Consider the following 24,944-nt stretch of genomic DNA (forward strand, 5'->3'; position numbering starts at 1 on the left):
TGTTTCCTCCATCCTCCAGCAGCACTGCTCCTGTTGGACAGCTTTAGTTGGTTTTGAAGATTTGGAATTAGGTGCTTCTCTGACTGGGGGTTGTTGCCAATAAAAACCTGGAGACACATCAACAACTTATATCAGGAGGTCCACTCTTTTTTTATTATTATTATTATTTTAAACATCTTTATTGGAGTATAATTGCTTTACAGTGGTGTGTCAGTTTCTGCTTTATAACAAAGTGAATCAGTTATACATATACATATGTCCCCATATATCCTCCCTCTTGTGTCTCCCTCCCTCCCTCCCTATCCCAGCCCTCTAGGTGGTCACAAAGCACCGAGCTGATCTCCCTGTGCTATGCGGCTGCTTCCCACTAGCTATCTATTTTACGTTTGGCAGTGTATATATGTCCATGCCACTCTCTCACTTTGTCCCAGCTTACCCTTCCCCCTCCCCGTATCCTCAAGTCCATTGTCCAGTCGGTCTGCATCTTTATTCCCATCTTGCCCCTAGGTTCTTCTGACAGGAGGTCCACTCTTAATGATTGAGAATAATTCTTCCTTTGCTATTATTTGCTTGCTGCATCCTGGAAGGTCCATCTGAGAAGCATGAGGGTGGTGCAGTGATAGTGGCAGCGATGGTCGTGGCAGCAGACCTCAAGGTTTGGGTGGGGGTGGGGCACAAGGACAAAAGAGTAATCCTAGTTGGAAAGTGCTACCAGACAATCCACAGAGAGCAAAGGCCATACTCTCTGATTAGGCAACAGGCAATCATTTTCAAATCCTTTAATTCAGAGAATTAAAAATGTCCTCAGACTCCTCAGCTGTTAATAGGTAATTTACTGTGTAAGTAACACCCTATATTGTCTCACTTAATGTTTACTTATGAGGTAGGTGATACTATTCTTTTCTCCTCATTTTCCAGCTGAGGACACTTGAGGCTCAGAGAGGCTAAGTAACTTGGCCAAGGCCTTACAGCTAATGGAAGAGCTGGGATTATAATCCAGGTTGAATATTAGAGTTAGCACTTTCAACCAGTACACCTGATTCCCAGTTATGGATTAGTTAGTTGTATTTATTCTGATTGCCACATAGACTGTCTGTAAAATAGGTGTTGGTGGACTGTCCTTGTTCATTTGCAGAGCTGAGGTAATCTGACGTAATTTATCAAGTTGGCAGAAGAAAAGATTGTGGGTAGAAGAGGAGAGACAAGGAACGTCAGCCAGTGAGGTCACTGTTCAGTCATCAAATATTTATTTTTCAGTCTTTTTATCAGGCGGTGTTTTAGCTGAACAGAACATGGTTCCTCTCAAGAGCTCACCATTCATTAGGAGACAGACACAAAAAGAAAATTATACTATAGTAAGAACAGAACAGTGGCAGAGTAGTACATGAGGCACAATCATTATGAAGGGGCAACTCTGCTTTGGGGATTCAGGGAAGGCTTCACAGAGGGAGATGATCAAGCTCTCTCTAGAAAGACAGTCAGGTATGGATTCGAGGGGCTGGAAGAGGCAACAGCTTGTGCCAAAGTGAGGAGGTACAGCACAGTCCATAGTCTGGTAGTACTAGATGGCAGGGTTTGAAGTGCAGGGGTAGCTGCAGGACAGGATTCTGGTGACCTGGGCAAAGGGACTCAGGTCATGAAGAGTCTCCTCTTCCAGGCTAAGGAATTTATTATCTCTAATCAAGGGACAAACTTCGAAGGATTTTTACATTGGAAAGTAACATGTCTGCTCTGGATCCTTTCTGGTTGCCCTTTCCTATACACTCCCCATCATATTTGCTTTGCTCTGTGGCTTAGGAGGCTCACCTCCTAAGACATCAGGTGGTGTACTGGTAACACTAGGATTGCCATAGCAAAGTACCACAGAGTGGGTGGCTTACTCTTTCACAGTTCTGGAGGCTAGGAGTCTGGAATTGTTGGTAGGGTTGCTCCCTCTGGAGCTTTTGAGGGAGAATCTGATCTGTGCCTCTCTTTTACCTTCCAGTGTTTGCTTGCTTGGTGATCCTTAGTTTGTAGATGCATCACTCCAATCTCTGCCTGTCTTCACGTGGCATTCTCCACTGTGACTGTGTCTCTGTGTGTCTTATCCTCTTTTTATAAGGATCCTCTTTTTATACTGGATCTAGCTCACCCTACTTCAGTATGATCTCATCTTAACGTATATACATTTGCAAAGATCCTACTTCCAAGTAAGGTCACATTCACAGGTACCAGGGCTTACGACCTGAATATATCTTTTGGTGTGGGGGGGTGCAATTAAATCCACAATAGTCAGTAACCTTGCCCTCTAAATTTTGGTTGGGTTAGGCCACTGGGGAGCATGGGCAGATGATCAGCGGGAGGGAAGAGCCTAAGATTCGGCAATTAATTTCCCTAGTACTTTTGGGGTCACCATGGACTGCTTTCATTGGTCAGCTGGAGGTCATAGTTCCTGAGAGTTGGCCCTCTCTACATAATCTCTCCCTCTCTCTCTCCCTCTCTCTCATTCATAATTGTTTTCTCCCCTTGCCTCATTAGGCCTACGGATGGTAGAAGCACCTCACTGTTACTAGTCTGGCAGAATTTCATTCTAGTTATGATTTCCTTACACTCTGCCCAAACCACTTGACATAATCTTTATATTAAATTACTAATTTGAGTTCTGTCTTATTCCTGCCAGGACCTTGATGGAAACAATGACAATATTTTTTATTTTAGAATAATTGCTTAGGTAAAGGAGGCAAAAAAAAGGGGATACTGAGACTAGAGAGAAAGATAGTACAATAATTCAGGTAAGGGATGATTAAACCTAACCTTGGATGATAACAGTTATGATGGAGAGGAGAAGTGAAAAACACAAGATATTGGGGAATAGAATTAATATGACTTGGTATAACCCTCATAACCAAGTAGATTTATCCTCGCCAAATACTTATTAAGTAAGGAGAAATTCTGTCCCATAGTTTTTCTGGCACCAATTTCAAAAAAAAGTGAAGATTTACAGATCAGTAGAAGGGAGGCGAGCAGGATAGGTGCCCCCCAAGCTTTCAAATAACCTGACATGGAGGCAGGCTTGGAGGAATCGGGAACTATTCGAGTTTTTAAGGGTTTCAGTGTCCTGTCCCACTGGGTCAGGATGGCATTTCTGGCTCCATCCCATTTTCCAGGGCCCATTAGGCGATACTGGTAAGGAGTACATGGTCCAAAGAAAACTTCCCAAGCTAGTCTGGGATCCTTGAGGAACAGAAGTGGGACGTTGGGCTTCGTGCCTATGCAGGCAGCGAGGTCATCCATGTAGGAAATGTAGTCAAGTTTGTCTTCAGTGGTATCTTTCATCAAACCCCTGAAAGGGAAGAAGATGGATCACTTTTGATTTTCAAGTTATGAGTTACCCCACCTCCCACCATTTTGTTTCTTTCTATTGGAGTCAAACCATGTCAGGAATGTTTTTCTATGTTGAAGAGAAAAAAATAAGGGGAGTTTATTTGCAGAGGGTATTTGTGAGCATAATTAATTTTGTTAAAGGAGATGGTAGAAGGAGGCAATTGGAAGAGGAGATTTAAATAATGTTTTAGGTTCTTGAATTTGATAGGAGGGTAAAATCAGATCAGTTCAAATATCATAGTTGTTGAATAAATAAACATGATCAGAAAGCATCGCATATATAGCTACCTAAATTATTCTTATTGATGTTAATTGTGAGTTGAGAGGACTGAATTGGTATAGCAGTACTGAACATGATACAGATATAAGTACAGTTGACCCTTGAACAGCGAGGGAGTTAGGGGCACCAACCCACCATGTAGTTGAAAATCCACATGCAACTTTTGATTCCCCTCAAACTTCACTACGAATAAATTATTAGTAGTTAACTGGAGGCCATGCTGACAGCATAAACAGTAGATTAACACATATTTTGTATGTTGTATGATTCTACACTGTATTCTTATAATAGAGTGAGTGAGATAGAGAAAAGAAAATGTTATTAAGAAAATCATAAGGAAGAGAAAATATATTTACAGTACTGTACTGTACTCATCAATACCATAAGTTTATGTCATCTGTTTATAAGATGAATTGTCTTTTGGTAACTACATCAATATTGTCTTATATGATACAAAATACTGTAGATGTTGTTTGTATCCCTAACACTAGACATCAAAAATGAAAAGCTAATGTGAAAAAGAAATTCATATTTATTTACAAGTATAATGAATCATACATTGATAATGAAAAAGAAGCAGCAATATGATTATTTCATGGAACCCTAGCCTTTATACTAATGAATGCAGCATTACAGTCATATTCATAGTACAGTATTGGAAACATTGTTACATAAAAAAACCCCACTTACCTGTGATGACAGGCTGATAGACAGTTTCTCCAAATATGAGAGAAAGAGGCATACTGTACAGTAATATAATTCTTTGAAAGCAAACTTAGAAAATAGTAAGAAAACTAACACATTATTAATTTTATATTACTGTAAATATCACTCACTTTATACCTATGTAAGGATGGGCTATCCACTTCAGTACAAGTCTTACACACGATGTTCTACATGACAAGTACTTAAGCAATGATGACGATGATGACACAAAAACTTCTCATACAGTTCTTGCCGTGCAGTTTTTAGATTTTCACACGAAGACACACACACACACACACACACACAACAGATCAATCTATTGACAGTAGGGTATGATAATTATTAACTGTTCATTAAGGGGAAGTGGGTCATCACAAAGGTCTTCATCCTCGTGACCTCCACATTGAGTGGGCTGAGGAGGCAGAGGAAGAGGAAGCTCGGTCCTGCTGTCTTGGGGGTGGCAGAGGCAGAAGAGGTGGCGGAGATGAAGGGGAGGCCGAAGAGGCAGGTACATGTAGTGTGACTTTATGGAAACACATTGTAATTTCTGTCTGACTTGTTTGCTTTTTCATTTCTCTGAAAATGTTTCTATAAGGTACCAGTTCTTCTTCCATCATTTGCTTTAGTTGCAGTGCCTGTATCATAGAAGGGTCCATGTTATAAAATAAGTCAACATCAGTCTTAAATAATTGGAGCCCTTCTGCCAGATTGTCTAATGTCCCTTTGTTTTCTGGCACTGCTTCTTCTATGTCTTCTTCCTCATCATCTTGCACTGGCTCAGAAGTACTCATCTCCATCAGGTTGTCTTCTGTTAATTCCTCTGGTGTGGTGTCTGTTAGCTCGTGTGTGTGTGTGTGTGTGTGTGTGTGTGTGTGTGTGTGTGTGTGTGGCCACGCTGTGTGTGACATGCGGGGTCTTAGTTCCCAGACCAGGGATCGAACCCTTGCCCTCTGCAGTGAAAGCACAGAGTCCTAACCACCGGACGGCCAGAGAATTCCCTCTGTTAAGTTCTTTTTTTTGGCTGTGTTGGGTCTTCCTCTAGTTGCGGCGAGAGGGGGCTACTCTTCATTGCGGTACGTAGGCTTCTCATTACGGTGGCTTCTCTTGTGGAGCACGGGCTCTAGGTATGCGGGCTTTAGTAGTTGTGGCTCGTGGACTCTAGAGCGGAGGCTCAGTAGTTCTGGCAGACGGGTTTAGTTGCTCTGCAGCATGTGGGATCTTCCCGGACCAGGGCTTGAACCCGTGTCCCCTGCATTGGTGGCGGATTCTTAACCACTGCGCCACCAGGGAAGCCCTCCCTCTATTAGCTCCTGAATTTCTCCAAGATCTTTATCTTGAAACCCTCACCCCCTGCTTTTTATTTTTATTTTTTTTGCCATATCCACAATCTCTTTCATGATTTCCTTGATTGGCTCTGTCGTGAATCCTGTGAAGTCACGCACAAGATCTGGACACAGTCTTCTCCAGCAAGAATTTATTGTTTCAGGCTTGATGGCTTTCATGGCTTTTCCTATAACAACAATGGCATCTTCAATGGTGTAATCCTTCCAGACTTTCCTGATGTTCTATTTTCTTCCATAGCACTGACAATTCCTTCCATAGAGCACTTCAGTGCTTTGTGTTGAAATCATGGGTTCTGGGTGGCAGGGGCATTATCCAATATCAAAAGAACTTTAAAAGACAGTCCCTTACTGGCAAGGAACTTCCTGATTTTAGGGACAAGGCATGGAAGGAACCAATCCAGAAAAAGGGTTCTCATTGTCCAGGCCTTCTTGTTGTACAGCCAGAAGATGGGCAGCTGGTATTTATCTTTTCCCTTCAAGGCTTGGGGTTAGCAGCTTTATAGATAAGGGCAGTCCTAATCATAAACCTGACTGCATTTACACACAACAGTAGAGTTAGCCTACGCCTTCCTGCCTTAAATTCTGGTGCTCAGTTCTCTTCTTTACTAATAAATGTCCTTTGTGGCCTTTTCTCCCCCTCTAGAATAGGGCAGTTTTGTTTGCATTAAACACCTGTTCAAGCAGGTATCCTTTCTCTTCAATGATTGTCGTAATGGTGTCCTGGAACTTTGTCTGCTGCCTCTTGGTCAGCAGAAGCTGCTCCTCCCATTATCTTGACATTAAAAAAATATTAATTAATTAATTAATTAATTTTTGGTTCCATTGGGTCTTCGTTGCTGCGCACGGGCTTTCTCTAGTTAACGGTGAGCGGGGGCTACTCTTCGTTGTGCTGTGCAGGCTTCTCATTGCAGTGGCTTCTCTTGTTGCAGGGCACAGGCCCTAGGCACACAGGCTTCAGTAGTTGTGGCACGCGGGCTCAGTAGTTGTGGCACGTGGGCTCAGTAGTTGTGGCTTGTGGGCTCTAGAGCACAGGCTCAGTAGTTGTGGCGCGTGGGCTTAGTAGCTCCGCGGCATGTGGGATCTTCCCGGACCAGGGCTTGAACCCATGTCCCCTGCATTGGCAGGCGGATTCTTAACCACTGCACCACCAGAGAAGCCCCTATCTTGACATTTTAAAAGGCAAATCTCCTTCTAAAGTTATCAAACCATCCTTCTCTGGCATTACAATCTTCCTCACTTTTCTTTTGCTTTAAGTTGTCGTGTAATGACTTCACTTTTTCTCAAGTTATGTTAGTCTATAACTATGCCTTTCTTATAGTAATTCTGCACACATATAAAAGCTGCATTTTCAGTACAATATAAAAAGGTATTTCACAAAAAGTGCAAGGTTTTCATGCCTGCTGGCATAGCTACAGCGATGGCTTCACAAATTTTCTTTTTTTAAATAACAGTCATTATGCTGGATTCATTTATCTTGAAAAGACAGGCAACTGCAGCTAGCAGACCTCAATCTATTGTACATATCAACTTTTTCTTGTAATGTCATGACTTTTTTCTCCTCCTTGGGAGCATTCCCAGCATCACTCGTGACACTTCTGTATGGGTCCTGGGGTGTTATTCAAGGTTTACTAAATACGACGGAAAATATGTGAGAACTGCAAGAGATCACTTTTTACTGAGACACGAAATTTACTGGAGAGATGAACTGCTCTTGCAGAGATGATTGGCATCACATGACATATTAAGCAGATAGTTGAAACACCTGAGCTGATCACAATAGCAACAGGAGGTGGCTACGAAGTTATTGCAGTAGTACAGTATATACTACAGTTAAGTTTCCGCTGTTATGATTTGATAATGCATCTTTACATTTACTTACATTTCTCTTGGTTGTGAATGGTGCCATGCATGGTCTGTGTTTATGTGTGCAAGTTTTGATAAATTTTAAAATAGATTTTTGTATATTTGATGGTAGGAAATAATAAAACAGACTAGTATCTACATATGTTTTGCACATTCATGACATACCTAAATTTTCTTAATTTTTTAAGTATTTCTAGGCTTTGTGATTCATCTGCGAGGTTTTTCAAATTGTCACAAACCTCCCCCCAATTTTTCCAATATATTGAAAAAAATACGCGTAAGTGGACCCACGCAGTTCAAACCTGTGTTGTTCAAGGGTCAACTGTATAGTGTATATGAAGGCTCTATTCCCACTAATGTCTGTTGTTAGTAAACCTTCATGATGTGCCAATGTCATTCTTTCAATTATTCATTCTTTCTTTCAAGTAATCAATCAATCTTAAGTGTGTATCACATGACAGGCACCATCCTAGGTGCTGGGAGTTCAACAGTGAGTAAAACAACGTCCTTGCTCTCAAGGAACTTACATTCTAACAGGGAAAATCAGCAGGCTGTAGGAAAAAAAACCCCAGCCAAATAGATATAGACTATATCAAGTGGTAATAGGAATTATGAAGAAATATAAAGGAGGGTAAAGGGGAAGAGGCAATGGTGAGACTGAGTGGTTTGCCATTTTATACAGTGTCCTCAGACAAGGCTTCCCTCTTACGAGGTGATATTTGAGCAGAGTGAACCTACAGGTACGGGGTGGGGGCAGAACACCCCAGGCAGAGGGAACAGTAAGTGCAGAGGTTCTGAGGGGGCTATGCTTGGCATGTTTGAAGAGCAGGGAGCTGTCTGGAGTGACTGGAGCAGTATGGATGAGGTGGGAGAACAGGAGGCATTGAGGGCACAGAGGTAGCTGGTTGCCTATAGGGGTGCAGAGCTGCAGGGAAGTTTCTGGGAGTGAAATGGGAAGCAGTCAGAGGGTTTTCAACAGAAGAGCAATGTTAGCATCGGTCACTCTTGTGCAGCGTCAAGGTTAGACTGTAGAATAGCAGACGGGAGGTACAGAGACCAGATAAGAGGTGACAGCAAGTGTCCTGGTGAGAGATGACAGTGGCCTGTTCTGGGGTGGTAGCAGCCAGGGTCGTGAGAAGGGTCTGGATTCTGAATTTAGTTGAAGGTAAGAGTTGACAGTATTTGCTGAGGATGTGAGAGAAAAAGAGGAAAAAAAGATCACGCCAAAGTTTTTGACTGTTCAACTGGAATAAGTAGCCATTGACTGAGAAGGGGAAAGTCTCAGAGCAGCCCATGTGCAGGTGGAGGTCGAGGGTTAGTTTTTAGACATATTAAATTTCAAACACCTATTACATATCTCAGTGGAGCTATCTAGATGGAGTTGGATTAACAGTTGGAGTTCTGAGGAGAGATTTGGGCTAGAGATCCAAGTTTGGGAGCCATGAGTGTATGATGGCATTTAAAGCCACAGGCCTGGTGAGGCCACCTAGGAGTGAGTGTTAAAAGAAGTGAGAAGAGGTCTGAGGATTAAGGCTGAGGTTCACCATTTTTCAGGAGTGAGGAAGAGGAGACACCTGTAAATGCATAGAAAGAGCAGCCTGAGAAGTAGGAGGAGAACAAAGAGAACAGGGCTTTGGGGGCAAGTGAACAAAGGGTTGCCATCTGTTCTGGGCCAGGCTCAGTGCAGTGACCTGTTGCCTCCACCGGACACATCTAAGGCCACAAATCTAGTTGGTGGAAGAGTTAGGACTGAAAACATATTCTTCTGACTCATAATGCAATTATTTCCATCCTGCCACATTGCTTCTCTTGGAATGGCTTTTATATTGAAAATCTTTTTTTTTTGTAATGGAATATATTGGTAGCAGGCTATATTTCATACCTTTCTATGAGCCGCTCCTTTTTCGTAGCCTCAGCCATCAATTTTTGAGGTGGAGGTATCTTACAGAGTCCTGTAAGAAAAGTCAGAAACAACACTAAAGTTACATGTGCCTCTTCCTTTGAGTTCTCCTCCCCCTCATTTCTGGCCCCCCACTGCTCCAACCTCAAGACATGTGATCCTCAAAGCTTAGAATGGAATTAGAGTGCAGAGGGTAATTTTTTGGAGGTAAATTCCCCCTCTGAATTCACTTAAGCAGGGTGCTCTCCTGCTGGAATTGTGAGGACAGATGCCGAGCCTGCACTGCACTGGTCATCAGAACCTGCCCCTCTTCATCTGCTTGCACTTTACATATATTGACATATAATATTATTTATATTATATGGTATATATACCTCCACATTATATTTGTGTGTGTGCATTAAAACTATTAGCTGGTTAACTGTAAACACTTAAAATGATCCCATTTTTATAACCCTGCTTTGGTATGTCTTCGTTTTGTTACATGGGGAGGCTCAGGCATGGAAGGGGCCTGGCAGTCTCTCAGTCTCACAAAGGCTCTGTCTGCTTGAGCTGTTGTGAGGATGTGCTTGTTCTCAATAATCCACCTAGACACGGACAGTCTCTTCTGGCCAGTCCTGCCCTTGTCAGTTGCCAAGTTGCTGACCCCAGGGTGGGGGGTTACTAACCTACCTGAGAAAGGTCTGACTTAGCTCTGTAGTATACTTGACACTGGGATCATTTTATCCTGTATAAAGCTGGAAAGACTTCACTTGGTGGTTCCCAGACTGCCTCTTGGAGGCTCTCTGGAGAGGCTTGCAATCACTTCTATGGTGTGATCTAATCAAGTTTTTGTTTTCTCAGCTCTGTCATTCCTTTTTTTTTTTTTTTTTCTCTGAATGGGGAGGGGGAGGGGGAGGGCCGAGCTCTGTCATTCTGATAAGCATTTTTGAGCTTATCATAAAATACCTAAAAAATCCAGGTACTTAAGAGTCTTCTGTGTTTTTGTTTTGGGATGGTATTCTTTTCTTATTGAACATAACATGAGATCTGCCCTCTTAACAAAATTTCTGGTGTGTAATACAGTATTGTTAAGTATAGTCACTGTGCTGTACAGCAGATCTGTAGAGCATATTCATCTATCATAACTAAAACTTTATACTCATCGAACAACAACTCCCCATTCCCCTTCCCACAGTCCCTGCTAACCACCATTCTACTCTCTGCTTCTATTAGTTTGACTATTTCAGATTCCTCATATAAGTGGGATCATGCAGCATTTGTCCTTCTGTGTCTGCTTATTTCATTTAGCATAATGTTCTCCAGGTTCATCTATGTTGTCACGGATGGCAGGATTTCTTTTTTTTTTTAAGGTTGAGTAATATTTCATTGTCTGTATATTCTTTACCCATTTATTCACTGATGGACAGTTAAGTTGTTTCCATATCTTGACTATTGGGAACAATGCTTCCATGAATATGGCAGTGCAGATATCTCCTTGTGATGCTGACTTCGATTCTTCTGGGTATATACCCAGGAGTGAGATTTCTGGGTCATATGGTACTTCTAATTTTAATTTCTTAGCCACCTCCATACTATTTTCCATAGTGGCTGCACTACTGCATTCCCACAAATAGTGTAGAAGGGTTCCAATTTTTTCACATTCTTGTCAACACATGTTATCTTTTGTTTTTTTGATAATAGCCATTCTTATAGGTATGAGGCGATATTTCATTGTGGCTTTTTAAAAAAATTAGTTATCTATTTCATACATATTAATGTATATATGTCAATCCCAGTCTCCCAATTCATCCTCCCCTCTGCCCCCACTTTCTCCCCTTGGTGTCCATAAGTTTGTTCTCTACATCTGTGTCTCAATTTCTGCCTTGCAAACTGGTTCATCTGTACCATTTTTCTAGGTTTCACATATATGTGTTAATATACGATATTTGTTTTTCTCTTTCTGACTTACCTCACTCTGTATGACAGTCTCTAGATTCATCCACGTCTCTACAAATGACCCAATTTCGTTCCGTTTTACGGCTGAGTAATATTCCATTGTATATATGTACCACATCTTCTTTATCCATTCTTCTGTCGCCGGGCATTTAGGTTGCTTCCATGACCTGGCTATTGTAAATAGTGTGGCAATTAACATTGGGGTGCATGTGTCTTTTTGAATTATGGTTTTCTCTGGGTATATGCCCAGTAGTGGGATTGCTGGGTCATATGGTAATTCTATTTTTAGTTTTTTAAGGAGCCTCCATACTATTCTCCATAGTGGCTGTATCAATTTGCATAGCCACCAACAGAGCAAGAGGGTTCCCTTTTCTCCACACCCTCTCCAGCATTTGTTTTTTGTAGATTTTCTGATGATGCCCATTTTAATTGGTGTGAGGTGATACCTCATTGTTGTTTTGATTTGCATTTCTCTAATAATTAGTGATGTTGAGCAGCTTTTCATGTACCTCTTGGCCATCTGTATGTCTTCTTTGGAGACATGTCTATTTAGGTCCTCTGCCCATTTTTTGATTGGGTTGTTTGTTTTTTTAATATTGAGCTGCATGAGCTGTTTATATATCTTGGAGATTAATCCTTTGTCTGTTGATTCGTTTGCAAATATTTTCTCCCATTCTGAGGGTTGTTTTTTCATCTTGTTTGTAGTTTCCTTTGTTGTGCGAAAGGTTTTAAGTTTCATTGGGTCCCATTTGTTTATTTTTGTTTTTATTTCCATTTCTCTAGGAGGTGGGTCAGAAAAGATCTTGCTGTGATTTATGTCACAGAGTGTTCTTCCTATGTTTTCCTTTAAGATTTTTATAGTGTCTGGTCTTACATTTAGGTCTCTAATCCATTTTGAGTTTATTTTTGTGTATGGTGTTAGGGAGTGTTCTAATTTCATTCTTTTCCATGTAGCTGTCCAGTGTTCCCAGCACCACTTATTGAAGAGACTGTCTTTTCTCCATTGTATATCCTTGTCTCCTTTGTCATAGATTAGTTGACCATAGGTGCATGGCTTTATCTCTGGGCTTTCTATCCTGTTCCATTGATCTACATTTCTGTTTTTGTGCCAGTACCATATTGTCTTGATTCCTGTAGCTTTGTAGCATAGTCTGAAGTCAGGGAGTCTGATTCCTCGAGCTCTTTTTTTTTTCCCTCAAGACTGCTTTGGCTATTCGGGGTCTTTTGTGTCACCATACAAATTTTAAGATTTTTTGTTAGTTCTGTAAAAAATGCCACTGGTAATTTGATAGGGATTGCATTGAATCTGTAGATTGCATTGAGTAGTATAGTGATTTTCACAATATTGATTCTTCCAATCCAAGAATGTGGTATATCTCTCCATCTGTTTGTGTTGCCTTTGATTTCTTTAATCAGTGTCTTATAGTTTTCTGAGTACAGGGCTTTTACGTCCTTAGGTAGGTTTATTCCTAGGTAGTTCATTCTTTTTGTTGCAGTGGTGAAAGGGATTGTTTCCTTAATTCTCTTTCTGGTATTTTGTTGTTAGTGTATAGGAATGCAAGAGATTTCTGTGCATTAATTTTGTATCCTGCAACTTTACCAAATTCATTGATTAGCTCCAGTAGTTTTCTGGTGGCATCTTTAGGATTCTCTATGTATAGTATCATGTCATCTGCAAACAGTGACGGTTTTACTTCTCGTTTTCCAATTTGTATTCCTTTTATTTCTTTTTCTTCTCTGATTGCCATGGCTAGGACTTCCAATACTATGTTGAATAAGAGTGGCGAGAGTGGATATCCTTGTCTTGTTCCTCATCTTAGAGGTAGTGTTTTCAGTTTTTCACCATTGAGAACGATGTTTGCTGTGGGTTTGTCATAGATGACCTTTATTATGTTGGGGTAGTTTCCCTCTATGCCCACTTTCTGGAGAGTTTTTATCATAAATGGGTATTGAATTTTGTCAAAAGCTTTTTCTGCATCTGTTGAGATGATCATATTGTTTTTATTCTTCAGTTTGTTAATATGGTGTATCACATTGATTGATCGGCATATATTGAAGAATCCTTGCATCCCTGGGATTGATCATGGTGTATGACCCTTTCCATGTGCTGTTGGATTCTGTTTCCTGGTATTTTGTTGAGGATTTTTGCATCTATATTCATCAGTGATATTGGTCTGTGATTTTCTTTTTTTGTAGTATCTTTGTCTGGTTTTGGTATTAGGGTGATGGTGGCCTTGCAGAGTGAGTTTGGGAGTGCTCCTTCCTCTGCAATTTTTGGGAAGAGTTTGAGAAGGATGGGTGTTAACTCTTCTCTAAATGTTTGATAGAATTCACCTGTGAAGCCATCTGGTCCTGGACTTTTGTTTGTTGGAAGATTTTTAATCACAGGTTCAATTTCATTACTTGGGATTCGTCTGTTCATATTTTCTATTTCTTCCTGGTTCAGTCTTGGAAGGTTATACCTTGCTAAGAATTTGTCCATTTCTTCCAGGTTGTCCATTTTATTGGTATAGTGTTGCTTGTAGCAATCTCTTATGATGCTTTGCATTTCTGCGGTGTCCATTGTAACTTTTCCTTTTTCATTTTTAATTTTATTGATTTGAGTCCTCTCCCTCTTTTTCTTGATGAGCCTGGCTAATAGTTTATCTATTTTGTTTATCTTCTCAAACAACCAGGTTTTAGTTTTATTGATCTTTGCTATATTGTTTTAATATAATTGGAAAATGCTGTGAAAGCACTTTAAGTAGCCTTAAGTAAACATTTGTGATAATTTAATCACAAATGCCATGGAATTTTTTCTGTAATACAAATAAATGAGATTTCCTAATCACCTTCTCCTCCCCTCCACTCCTCACCCTCCCAGTTAAAATATCATGTTTGTCAATTTAGGAGAACATTTTAAAGTATGGTTGATATCTAATACAATTTTACAGTGTGACAGAAATGAATACTACTTAATATTGTGTTGTATGCTATTTATAAATTATTGGTGATCGTTTTTATTCATTAAGGGTAAAATTCTGCTAAAGGACAGCTGGTTGGCTCAACTGTGATTGCTGTTTACATTTTTACAAATGCAATAATACAGTTACAAATGGAATTCTTTAAAATGCTTATGAATCTAAAGTTTGCCCTACTTTACAGGGGTATGATAATAATAGCAATAATAAGAACAACAGCTATAAGTTAATGAGCATTTACTCTGTGCCAAGAACTGTGCTAATTGCTTTGTAGACGTTATTCATTTTACAAAACCTTTGTGAAACAGGTTTTATTATCCTCATTTTACAGAAAAAGGCACTGAGATTTAAAGAGGTCCTTGCAAAGGTAATGAGTTGGGATTGGACCCCAGTAGCCCTGACTCTATCACCTCTGCTCTTACAGTGATAACTGATAGCAATCTGTGTCCAGTGTCTACAGTGTTTTTATGGGCATTGCTTAAAAGTCACTATCTCCTTAGACCCCAACTTTATTCACAGTGTATATTATTTCAATGTCTTTCTTAGGAAGCAATATAAAACTCTACTGATAGTCATAAATGGAAAAACTTAGGAGTAAATGGACTAAACTAGACTTGATTTGACTAGAGTAGTATAAAACAGGATCCTGAAGCTTCTAATATTTTCAGTTACTTTGAGAAATGTCATTTTATTTTGTTGTCCAAATTTATTCTATCCACAGAGTCAAAGCCTCTTTTTCCACTCAGTCACATTAATGACATAAGCACACCCACCATAATATTACACATATATAAAATTAATTCTTCACTAAAATTTTTTTGGATGTTTTATGTTACTTTAACTCACATTTGTTTGATTTTAGCTAAATCTCAGGGGACTGGTTTCAAGACTCATTTGTTCACATAGGGCTTTAAATAGAGTCCAGGTACCTTTGAATACTCTTGTGGCCCATCGTGCTTGGAGCTCTGTGCCTGCTAAGATGGATCCTGTAAGGCTGATGAAGCCAATCATAGCCAGTGTTGTCCTCTCTAGGTTTGAGGGAAAGACCAGCTTATACAGGAATATCTTCTTTGTACAAAGGCTTTTGAGAGGTTCTTCCAGAAAGGGAAAAGAAAAGGTGTATCCTGTAGTGAAGATCACAACATCGATGTTTTCTTCCACTGTCCCGTCTTCAAAGAGAGCAGAGGTTTCTGTAAACTCCTTCACGCTGGTTTTCACAGTGACTGTCCCACAGAGGATACAGGTTGGCAGCTCATCATTCACAATTATTTTTGGTTTTTTCCTTTGACACAGAGGAGAAAATTATTCACTGTGGTTATATTTATAAGACATTCAGCAAATGATTTATTTAGTCAATTCAAAATATCTGCCATGTCAAGGGAGTAAATTGACCAATGTCTAATTCAAAATTGTCTATCCGACTTACTGTTTCTATAACATCTTTTGTTTTCCTGCTCCCAGTAGAAGGCATGTAGAAAACTTGGAGATGTTCAGAAACAACCTCCCCTTTCTCTTTTTACATGGGGTTTTTTGCAGAATTACAGAGAGAGAGTGTGAAAGAAAGACAGTTGCATTTCAAAGTTTTCCTTTTCCTTGCCAATGTGCAGCTCTATATAGATGTGTATTAAAATATATAACTCTAGGAATTCCTGTTGGCAATTCATACCTCTAATCGTTCAGACAGAGTAGACATTTATTAAAGGTTAGTGAGAGCTGGCCATCTGCACGCACTGGTGCTGCAAATATTCTATTTGTGGATGGCAGCCATCCTGTGAACCCTCAAGGCCAATTTAAATTTTGTAATTTTCAAACTGGAAATAAAGTTTCCATCCTTCATTTTCTTCTAGCCTCATCAATTACTATTTTGCTACCAGACAGAGAGTACTCCTATTTCAAGAACTTCTGTGGTACTGATAGACATTGTCTTAAAAGAATAAGCTTAGAACAGGATAAACAAAGGCAATGTCACAATTATTGAACATTTTGAGTTCTGAATAAAATAGAATGAGAAATATTGATTAAATAACTTTACCATTAAATAAAAATATAAGTACCCCTTAGTAATATTTAGTCCATAATTCGTATGATCAAATCTTTTATTCAGGTGCCTCTCTCGACTCCACTTTAGTACACATGAAGGCAGAACTTGTGCAGTAAAATTATGGCGTCGTCTTGTAGCCATCATATTAAATGGGTAGCCCCCATCTGAAGAGCGGCTGATGACCCAGGTACCAGTTCTAGTACTGAGAAGAACCTAAAAAGTAAGGCAAGAAGGATAAATACATGTGCATCATTTTTGTAGTATTTTTCTTCAATATGTTTCAAACGATTTATAACATTCTGGTCTTATAACAACAGAGGACTGGTGAAGTTGTACCTAGGTCTACAAATGACCAGCTGTTCCCACTGCTGTCATTATTTTCATAAATCACTTTGACCTGATCTATGTATCGGTTAAGTATTTTCATCATGTTTAAAGTAAAGAATTATAGTACTAGTAGACATGTGCTATTGAGCTGGCAATTTTTTACATGTAAATAATATAGGATTTAAAGTGAGGTTTTGAGAAAGCAATTTTAACTAAATTAAATTAAAATCTATTATTTCTAAATCTAATCATTGTCCTATAATTTATGATAAAGTGGAATAGATTTCTAATTTGTGAATCTATGCTTGGAATTTCTAAAATCATTATGCATACTTCTTGGGCAACGTAACGGGTGCTTTTACCTCAGAACGAAGTACAAATCTGACTCCTAATTGAAAACTTGGAGATGTTCAGAAACAACCTCCCCTTTCTCTTTTTACATGGGGGTTTTTCCAGAATTACAGAGAGAGAGTGTGAAAGAAAGACAGTTAGCATGGGTAGAACAATTTGCTCATTTGATCTCGTTCCGGGAGTACGTCTGGAAAATACTTAGTGGTCTGGCATCCACACGATGTTCTTAGACCCTTCTTGGAGATGGTTCAGTTCTGTAAAGCGTGCGTTACGAGAGGCTTTAAGGATTTTCAAGATTTTTTTTTCACTCACCCTGTGTCCACATAATTTAGCGATTGGCCGGTGTGTTTTATAATCTTGAATACCACTCTCCAGACACCAGAAATGATGCTGGGAGTGGGAGTGCAGATTCAGAGATGGTGTACCTGAGCTGCGGTTCGACTGAGCTCCACTGCAATGTCTCCTCCAGTGTTCCCAAGACCGATCACTAAGACGCGTTGGTCCTGAAAGCCTGTTGGGATCTTGTACTCTTGACTGTGCAGGATCTGGCCTTTAAACTTATGGATTCCTGAAGGGACAGAGGGATCAGAAATATCTAGAGTTGTAACCCCTTCGTTGGCAGGCATAGGGTCTGTGGGAAAAGGGAAGTCCCAGAAATACGGCAGCCCTTTGTTCTTGCTCCCAATTGCAGGCAGTAGAACCAGTATCATCTCATCCCCTATCCCACTGGATGCTGTAAGCCCAGATACTGATTTAGTACAACATGCCTTGTTAAAAACACAGGAGAACTTATATTTCATGCGTGTTCCGTTTTAAAGCAATTACTTAGGGAAGTCAAGCTTACTGCAGACAATAATAAGAAACATCTCATGCATGACCTGAACATCCTAGACAAGAAGTAGACTGTTGATGCATGTAATTTTACCCCATAGATATAGTCTATCAGAATGTGATTTATGTATATAACATGTTTACAAATTGAATTAAGAAATTTTCTTTTTTACAAAAAGAAATTGTGTGGCATGTTCTCATGTAAATAAAGTAATTATTCTTGTGATTTAGGCTTGTTACTTCATGCTTATTTTACTTTGTGACTTATTATACGCTTAATGCCTTATTATACTGTATGCTTATTTATACTTTATTCTTTTGTTATTTATATTTGTATTTCTGACTGATCTTTCAAGGTCCTAACACTCTGTCAATGGAAGTATCACTATTACGATATTGATATACTATATATGAAAAGGGCTACCAAATATTTCCCCTCTTGATGTTTTTTTTTGGTAATTATCTCCTTGGCATAAATAACAGACATAAATCATGGATTCATATAAACTAAGAATGGCAGTAACAGTGGAAGCAGAGCTATTTACAGTGATGGCTGTGTCACTGGCAAAGTCCATTAACAATTCCCAAGAAATAAAAGTAGAATCTGGGTAATAAAGTTTAACCTTTTTCTTTTCCTTTGTACTTAGTCTAGTTTCACCTGCTCATAGGATACCATGTGAAGAGGCCTTATACCCAGCATTTCAGACCAGAGTTCCTAGTGTGAAATGGCTGTGCCTGACACTTCAGCTCAGCAGACCACATGCAGAAGTGCATTCAGGAAATGCCTCTGAATCTATACTACCACCCACCCTGAGTCATTGGAAGGGAATGCCAGATAGATGAAGAATGATGGGGCCAGGGGGCTGCTAAGCTGGCACACCAATTGACCCCTAGGAGCCCCAGCTAATATTGGACATGCGGGGAAAGCCTGTTGAATTCTTAGTTGACACTCATGCCACTTACTCAGTTCTGAACACCAGATCAGGTAAACTCAGTCACAAGAGTTGTAAAATTATGGGGGGTCTCAGGGAAGGTCCAAGAACGGGCATTCACAGAACCATCAGAATGTAAACTGGACAAACATAGGCTCACCCATTCCTTCCTGCATGTTCCCGAGTGCCCCATACCTCTGCTAGGAAGAGGTATCTTGGGAGCTACTATACACCTAATGGGAGACAAATTGGAGACTGGTGTCCCCTTAGACAAAGGGCACAAGATGATAATGTTAATGGCTGAGGACAAACCTCCCCAGACAGAGCAAGTTGATCTCCCTGGAATAAATGCTGAGGTCTGGGCCCAGAGATGGGTGGGATGAGCTGTAGGAGCCAGTCCCATGATAGTCCATCTAAAATCTGTACATACATGGCCCAATAGAAAACAGTACCCATTCTGCTGGGAGGTCTTGTTGGGAACTGCCCATGTCACAGGGCCTAACTGACCAGGGCCTTATTAGACCATGTCAGTCAGCCTGTAATACCTCCATTCCCCCTGTAAAGAAACCCAATGGGAAATAGCAGATGGTACAGGACCTCAGGGCGGTCAATGAAGCCACTGAAGATATACACCCAGTAGTGTCTAATCCTACACCCTGCTGGCCGCTCTACCGTCCACCAGGACCTGGGGCTCTGTTTCAGATTTAAAAGATGTCTTCCTCTGTATTCCATTAACCACAGAGCCACAAGAAATTTTTGCTTTTGCGTGGCAGGACCCAAACATGCAGCAAAAACAACAATACTGCTGGACAGTCCCGCCTCAAGGGTTCAAAAATTCTCCCACCATCTTTGGGGAAACTTTAGCTAAAGACCTAAAAGATCTACATCTGGAGGAGGGAACCCTCCTCGAGTATGTAGACGAAATTCTGATTGCCAGCCTTACTAAGGAGGCCTCTGAAAAAAATACTGTAACCACCCTGAACAACCTAGCAGATAAAGGATGTAAGGTATCCAAGAAAAAGGGTCAAACACCACAAACTAGGGTGACCTACCTAGGCTTCATTCTCACAGAAGGCAAGAGAAGCATACCCCAGGAAAGGAAAGAAGTCATTTGCTGCCTCACCCCTCCTAAAACTAAAAGACAGCTTAGGGGTTTCCTGGGGATGGCCAGGTTTTGCCACATCTGGATCCCTAGCTATGGTTTAATAGCTGGGACTCTGTATGAAAAGTTGAAAAGAAAAGATAATGATCCTTTTGAATGGAATTCAGAATGTGAAGGGGCCTTTGAAGAACTGAAAAAGCAGTTACTTCAGACTTCTCTCCTGGCCCTCCAAAATTTAGCTAAACCCTTTGACCTTTACATTCATAAAAGAAAGGGAATCGCCCTTGGGGTATTAGCTCAAAAAATGGGACCCCTTACTCAGGTGGTTGCTTATTTCTCCAAACAATTCGATCAAACTGCTAAGGGATGGCCTCCTTGTCTACCAGCAATAGCAGTTACTACAACCCTGCTAAAGGAGGCTGAAAAGTTAACATTTGGTCAGCCAATCACTATACGGACTCCACACCGGGTTCAGGCTTCAGTTAAGTTCTAAGGGAACAGAATGGCTAACCCCCAGAAAGTCGATTCAAGTTCAGGCTATGCCTTTAGACAACCCAGTAGTTACCATAAAAAAACTGTCACAGGCTAAATCCTGCTACCCTGCTACCCACAGAAATAGGGCCCTTGGAGCATGATTATATAGAAGCCATAGACACGATCTATTCCAGTCGCCTTGACCTAGGAATTGAGCCTCTCCCAAACACCGAAGAGGAATGATTCACAGATGGGAGCAGTTTTATGAGAGAAGGAAAAATCCTGGCAGGATAGGCAGTGACCTCCCAGACCTAAGTCATAGAAGCAAGAAGCCTACCCCCAGGGACTTCTGCCCAAAAGGCCTAGCTGATAGTCTTCACCTGAGTCTTAGGGAAGATTTTACACAGATTCCCAGGATATGCCATGCTTCACACACAGGGCTATTTGGAAGGAAAGAAGTATGCCTGCTGTGGAGAATAAACAGGTGAAACATGGCTTAAATATACTGAAGCTCTTAGAAGCAGTACAGCTTCCAAAAAATGTGAGTGATTCATTGTAGGGGTCACCAAGAGAAGGATGCAGAGGTAATAAAGGGAAACAACAAGGCCAATGCAACTGCTGAAAGGGCAGCCCTAGAACCAGTAACTTGGCAACTACCCCTCATACCTTAAAGGCCAGATCCATCCAATTATTCCTCAATCTGCACAAAGGAAGGATTAAACAGAGCCTGAAAATGGGGCTTCGATAGAGATCTAGGAGGCCATGGCTGGCTAGTTAATGAACAGGGGCAATGCTTCTTCACCCAAACTGCAGCTTGTCAAGCCATCAGGGAGGCTCATCAAGGAACTCACTACAGGTGTATAATTGGCTAGTTGAGGTCATGTTAACTCCTGGCATTAAAAGTATAATCAGTCGGATAGTTGAGACATGCCCCATCTGCACAATGAACAACTCCAACACCAGACCCCCTAGAGGCCCCCAGGTAAGGCCCATTCAGACCAGAGGGACATATCCTGGGGAAGATTAGCAGACTGATTTCACTGGCATGGCGAGAGTACCTGGCATTTTCAGGTATCTCTTGGTGCTAGTAGACTCTTTCTATGGGTGTATAGAAATGTTACTAACAGAAATAATTCCCAGGTTTGGGCTTCCAGGTTCCCTACAAAGTAATAATGGTCCAGCATTTGTGTCTCAAGTGACGAAAGGGATAACGAGCACTGTGGACAGACCTTGCACTCAGCCTAGAGACCTCAGTTGTTGGGGAGAGTAGAAAGCTCCAATCAGACTTTGAAATGGGCCTTAGCCAAGCTATGTCCAGAAAGTCAAGAAGACTGGATTAAGTTGCTTCCAAGTGCCCTGCTCCGCATGTGATTAACCCCAAGGGATAAGTGAAAGTTAAGTGCATTTGAACTCATCTATGGTACAGCCACTACCCGAGCCCAAGAGGAGGGACACCTTAACTTGAAATGGAACAACTCAAGTGTGCCCTCCAGGGAGGAGAAACTATGAAAGCTTTCATGGAATATGGAAACCAGGTGCTGCCTGCACCCACCAACCTGGCCCTCCACCCATTCTGGCCAGGAGACTGGGGACACCTAAAAACCTGGAAAACCAGCAGCCTGCAAGACCAGCTCAGTCCTAAGGGGAACGGACCCCACCCGGTGACCCTAACCACCTACTCTGCCCTGACGTTGCAGGGATCGCTCTGTGGGCACATCACCCTTGAGTGAAGAGGACCCTAAACCCTACCTCCGGAGAGACAACCTGGTCCCTGACTCATGCGAACCTCTCTCTGACCTGAAGCTTTTCTTCCAAAAAAACAACAAAGTGTGACCAGGGATACTTAGGCCACTGCAGTAAGCCTCCATATCAGGGCACGTTTGCCTACAGGCAAAAGGCCTAGATACCTGCATTTTTAGGAAAAACTTGCTCTTGCTAATATTTGGGCCATGTATCTTAAACTATCTGGTGTCCTTTGTCTCCAAAGGGTTAGATAAATGATGGTCGCTCAGCAATACAAACAGTTAGGGTTGAGGCCTGGTGACCATCAAACACACCTAAAGGCATCTGGGAAGAAGTCTGGTCCTCTTCCCGGGGTACAAAAGATGAACCTGTGCCCCCTAGTGCCCCTCAAGAATGAGGAGCAGGACAAAAGAGAGGAGGGATTTGTCACCAGCAGAGCCTAGTCTGGGTAATAAGATAAAGTTGAACCTTTTTGTCTTTTCCTTTGTGCTTAGTCTAGTGTCACTTGCTCACAGGGTGCTGCGTGCAGAGGCCTCGCTCCCGGCCCTTCAGACCTGAGTTCCTAGTGTGAAATGGCTGCGCTGACGCCTCAGCTCGGGGGAGTGTGCAGAAGCGCAGTGCGTGACCCTCACTTGAAGGCAGTGGCGGTGATGGGCTGCGTGCAGAGTCTCTGGGTCCAAACCTCCATCTGGAGTGTGAGCCTGTGCCTGTCTCTGCCCCCTCCCTGCTGACAGAACCCTGCAAAGCAGCCCCACCGCGTCCTCTCCTGGGGAGCGCCTGCTCTAGAGCCAGATCTCTCACCTGTCCACTCTCTGATCAAAGAATAAAGCTTTCCTCTGCTTCTGAACCAAATTTGGTCTCTGGGCTCTAACAGCATGGGGCAGGAGGACCCTCGTTGGGGACTAGCTCCAAAGGGTTGGTGGTAGCAGCTTCAGCAATGAGAGGTGGCAGAGGAAACAAACAGCGATGGGTCCAGCCACCTTCAGACTCCGTGACCGGTGAGGTGAAGCACTGACAATGAATCGGAAAGGGAGGCGCTGCACTTTAGAGGGTTCCTCAGCCTCTCACCCCAATACTTCAAGTACGTTTGCAATTTTAATGTAAAAAGATGAAACTGTCTCCTGGAACCTATCATTCTCCTACCAGTCACTGATTCATTCATTTACTCAATAACATTTATTGAAGAGCTACTATATATATAACACAAATTTTTTTTTTTTTTTTTTTTTTTTTTTTTTGGCGGTACACGGCCTCTCACTGTTGTGGCCTCTCCCATTACGGAGCACAGGCTCCGGACGCGCAGGCTCAGCGGCCATGGCTCACGGGCCCAGCCGCTCCGCGGCATGTGGGATCTTCCTGGACCGGGGCACGAACCCGTGTCCCCTGCATCGGCAGGCGGACTCTCAACCACTGCGCCACCAGGGAAGCCCTAACACAATGTTTTAATTGGAGTCTTTGCCTGCTGAGGCCCCCAAAGCTGAAAACGAAATGCAGTAAATATGGCAACAAATAGTTGCCACAGTCCTAGGGAGGTGCTAAAGCCACTAGGCAGAATATGCAAAGAAGGTGTATGCAGACCAGTTTTGCGATCTTTTGCCTCTCACTTACTTTCAGGGATTGAAGTCGAAGTGGCCAGAGGTTGGAAATTGGAGACTTTCAGGAAAGGATTTAAAGTGCTGTTGCATTTTTTTGTCTCCTTGACACGAAGCCATATTTGAGGGGCTTCTGGGAGACCCCTGCGAGACCTCGACCCTTGGAGTCTTTGCAGCACAGAGACTGGTGTGTGACCCATGCTTGCAAGGCTGTGACTGGAGCTGCCTGCAAGGGGTGGCTGCACCAGTAGCAAGTTTTTCATCTACTGCTGACAGTGTGGAATACATGTCTCATGTGGACCAGATGAAAGCCATGTAGGAGAGAGCCTGTCTGATGCCAATTTAAAGGGACTTTGTACAAGGTAGCCATCTGGACTGTCAATGAGACCTTAATAGATAGTCTATGGAAATGACCTGGGAAGGAGCTAGGGTTTAGGGACTTGTAAAGTGGCCTGTCTGAGAGTGCTTGGTCTGTAGCAACAGGAGCTGCACGGAACCCTAGTCGTGGGGCGTCTCTCTGGAGCAGAGCCTAGGAAAGCACCCCACAAAGCATGGATCTTAAACACCCCCAAGGCCTGAGAGAACTAGCACCTGGTTGGTGCCAGTCAAGAAAGACTTTTCCTGCCCCCTTACTTCTTCTTGTCCTTGCCCTGACTCCAGTTCTGGAAGGGCCAGAGACTGCAGCTGGTGAGTGAAAGGTTTGGAGGAGGAACTGGCAGAGGAAGGGAGCAGCCAAGCGCACCATCTCTTCTCACTGCGGCTGTCAGCACAAAGCAGGAGCCAGCTGGGGGAGGGGAGAAGCTTCATCATTACAGGTAGTTATACAGGTAATTGCCAGTTTTTACTATTACACGAGACAGAACATTTCAGCCATAAAAATGAGAAGTTGGGGGACTTCCCTGGCAGTCCAGTGGTTAGGACTCTGTGCTTCCACTGCAGGGGGCACGGGTTCCATCCCTGGTCAGGGAACTAAGATCCTACATGCTGCATGGCACGGCCAAAAAAAAAAAAAAAGATGACAGAGGAGGACTTTTCATTATTTGAGAGTGAGCAGAAAAGCGGTGGGAATGGCCTGAAATTGCAACCAAGGGCAGGAGAAGGACAAGCCCCACAGATGAGGCCTGCAGGGACATTACAAGAAAAAGTACAGTTGGTTAATAACTCTACATTACATGACCTGTACTTTCAACATTGTATAG

At 42.0% G+C, this 24,944-nt stretch overlaps 1 protein-coding gene across 1 annotated transcript in view; it reads right to left on the reverse strand.

Annotated features, from left to right (window-relative positions):
- Positions 1–461: 461 nt before the first annotated feature.
- The window catches only part of FMO4 (flavin containing dimethylaniline monoxygenase 4), a 34,547-nt gene continuing 10,064 nt past the window's right edge, over positions 462–24,944 (reverse strand). The window contains 6 exon segments of the mRNA XM_082616276.1: positions 462–2,966; positions 2,968–3,322; positions 9,437–9,506; positions 15,282–15,634; positions 16,407–16,606; positions 17,497–17,639. Coding sequence (XP_082472402.1) covers positions 2,895–2,966; positions 2,968–3,322; positions 9,437–9,506; positions 15,282–15,634; positions 16,407–16,606; positions 17,497–17,639 — 1,193 coding nt within the window. The 3' untranslated portion in view covers positions 462–2,894.

Source organism: Mesoplodon mirus (assembly GCF_964341445.2).
Source record: "Mesoplodon mirus genome assembly, chromosome: 3".
NCBI classification, from domain to species: domain Eukaryota; kingdom Metazoa; phylum Chordata; class Mammalia; order Artiodactyla; family Ziphiidae; genus Mesoplodon; species Mesoplodon mirus.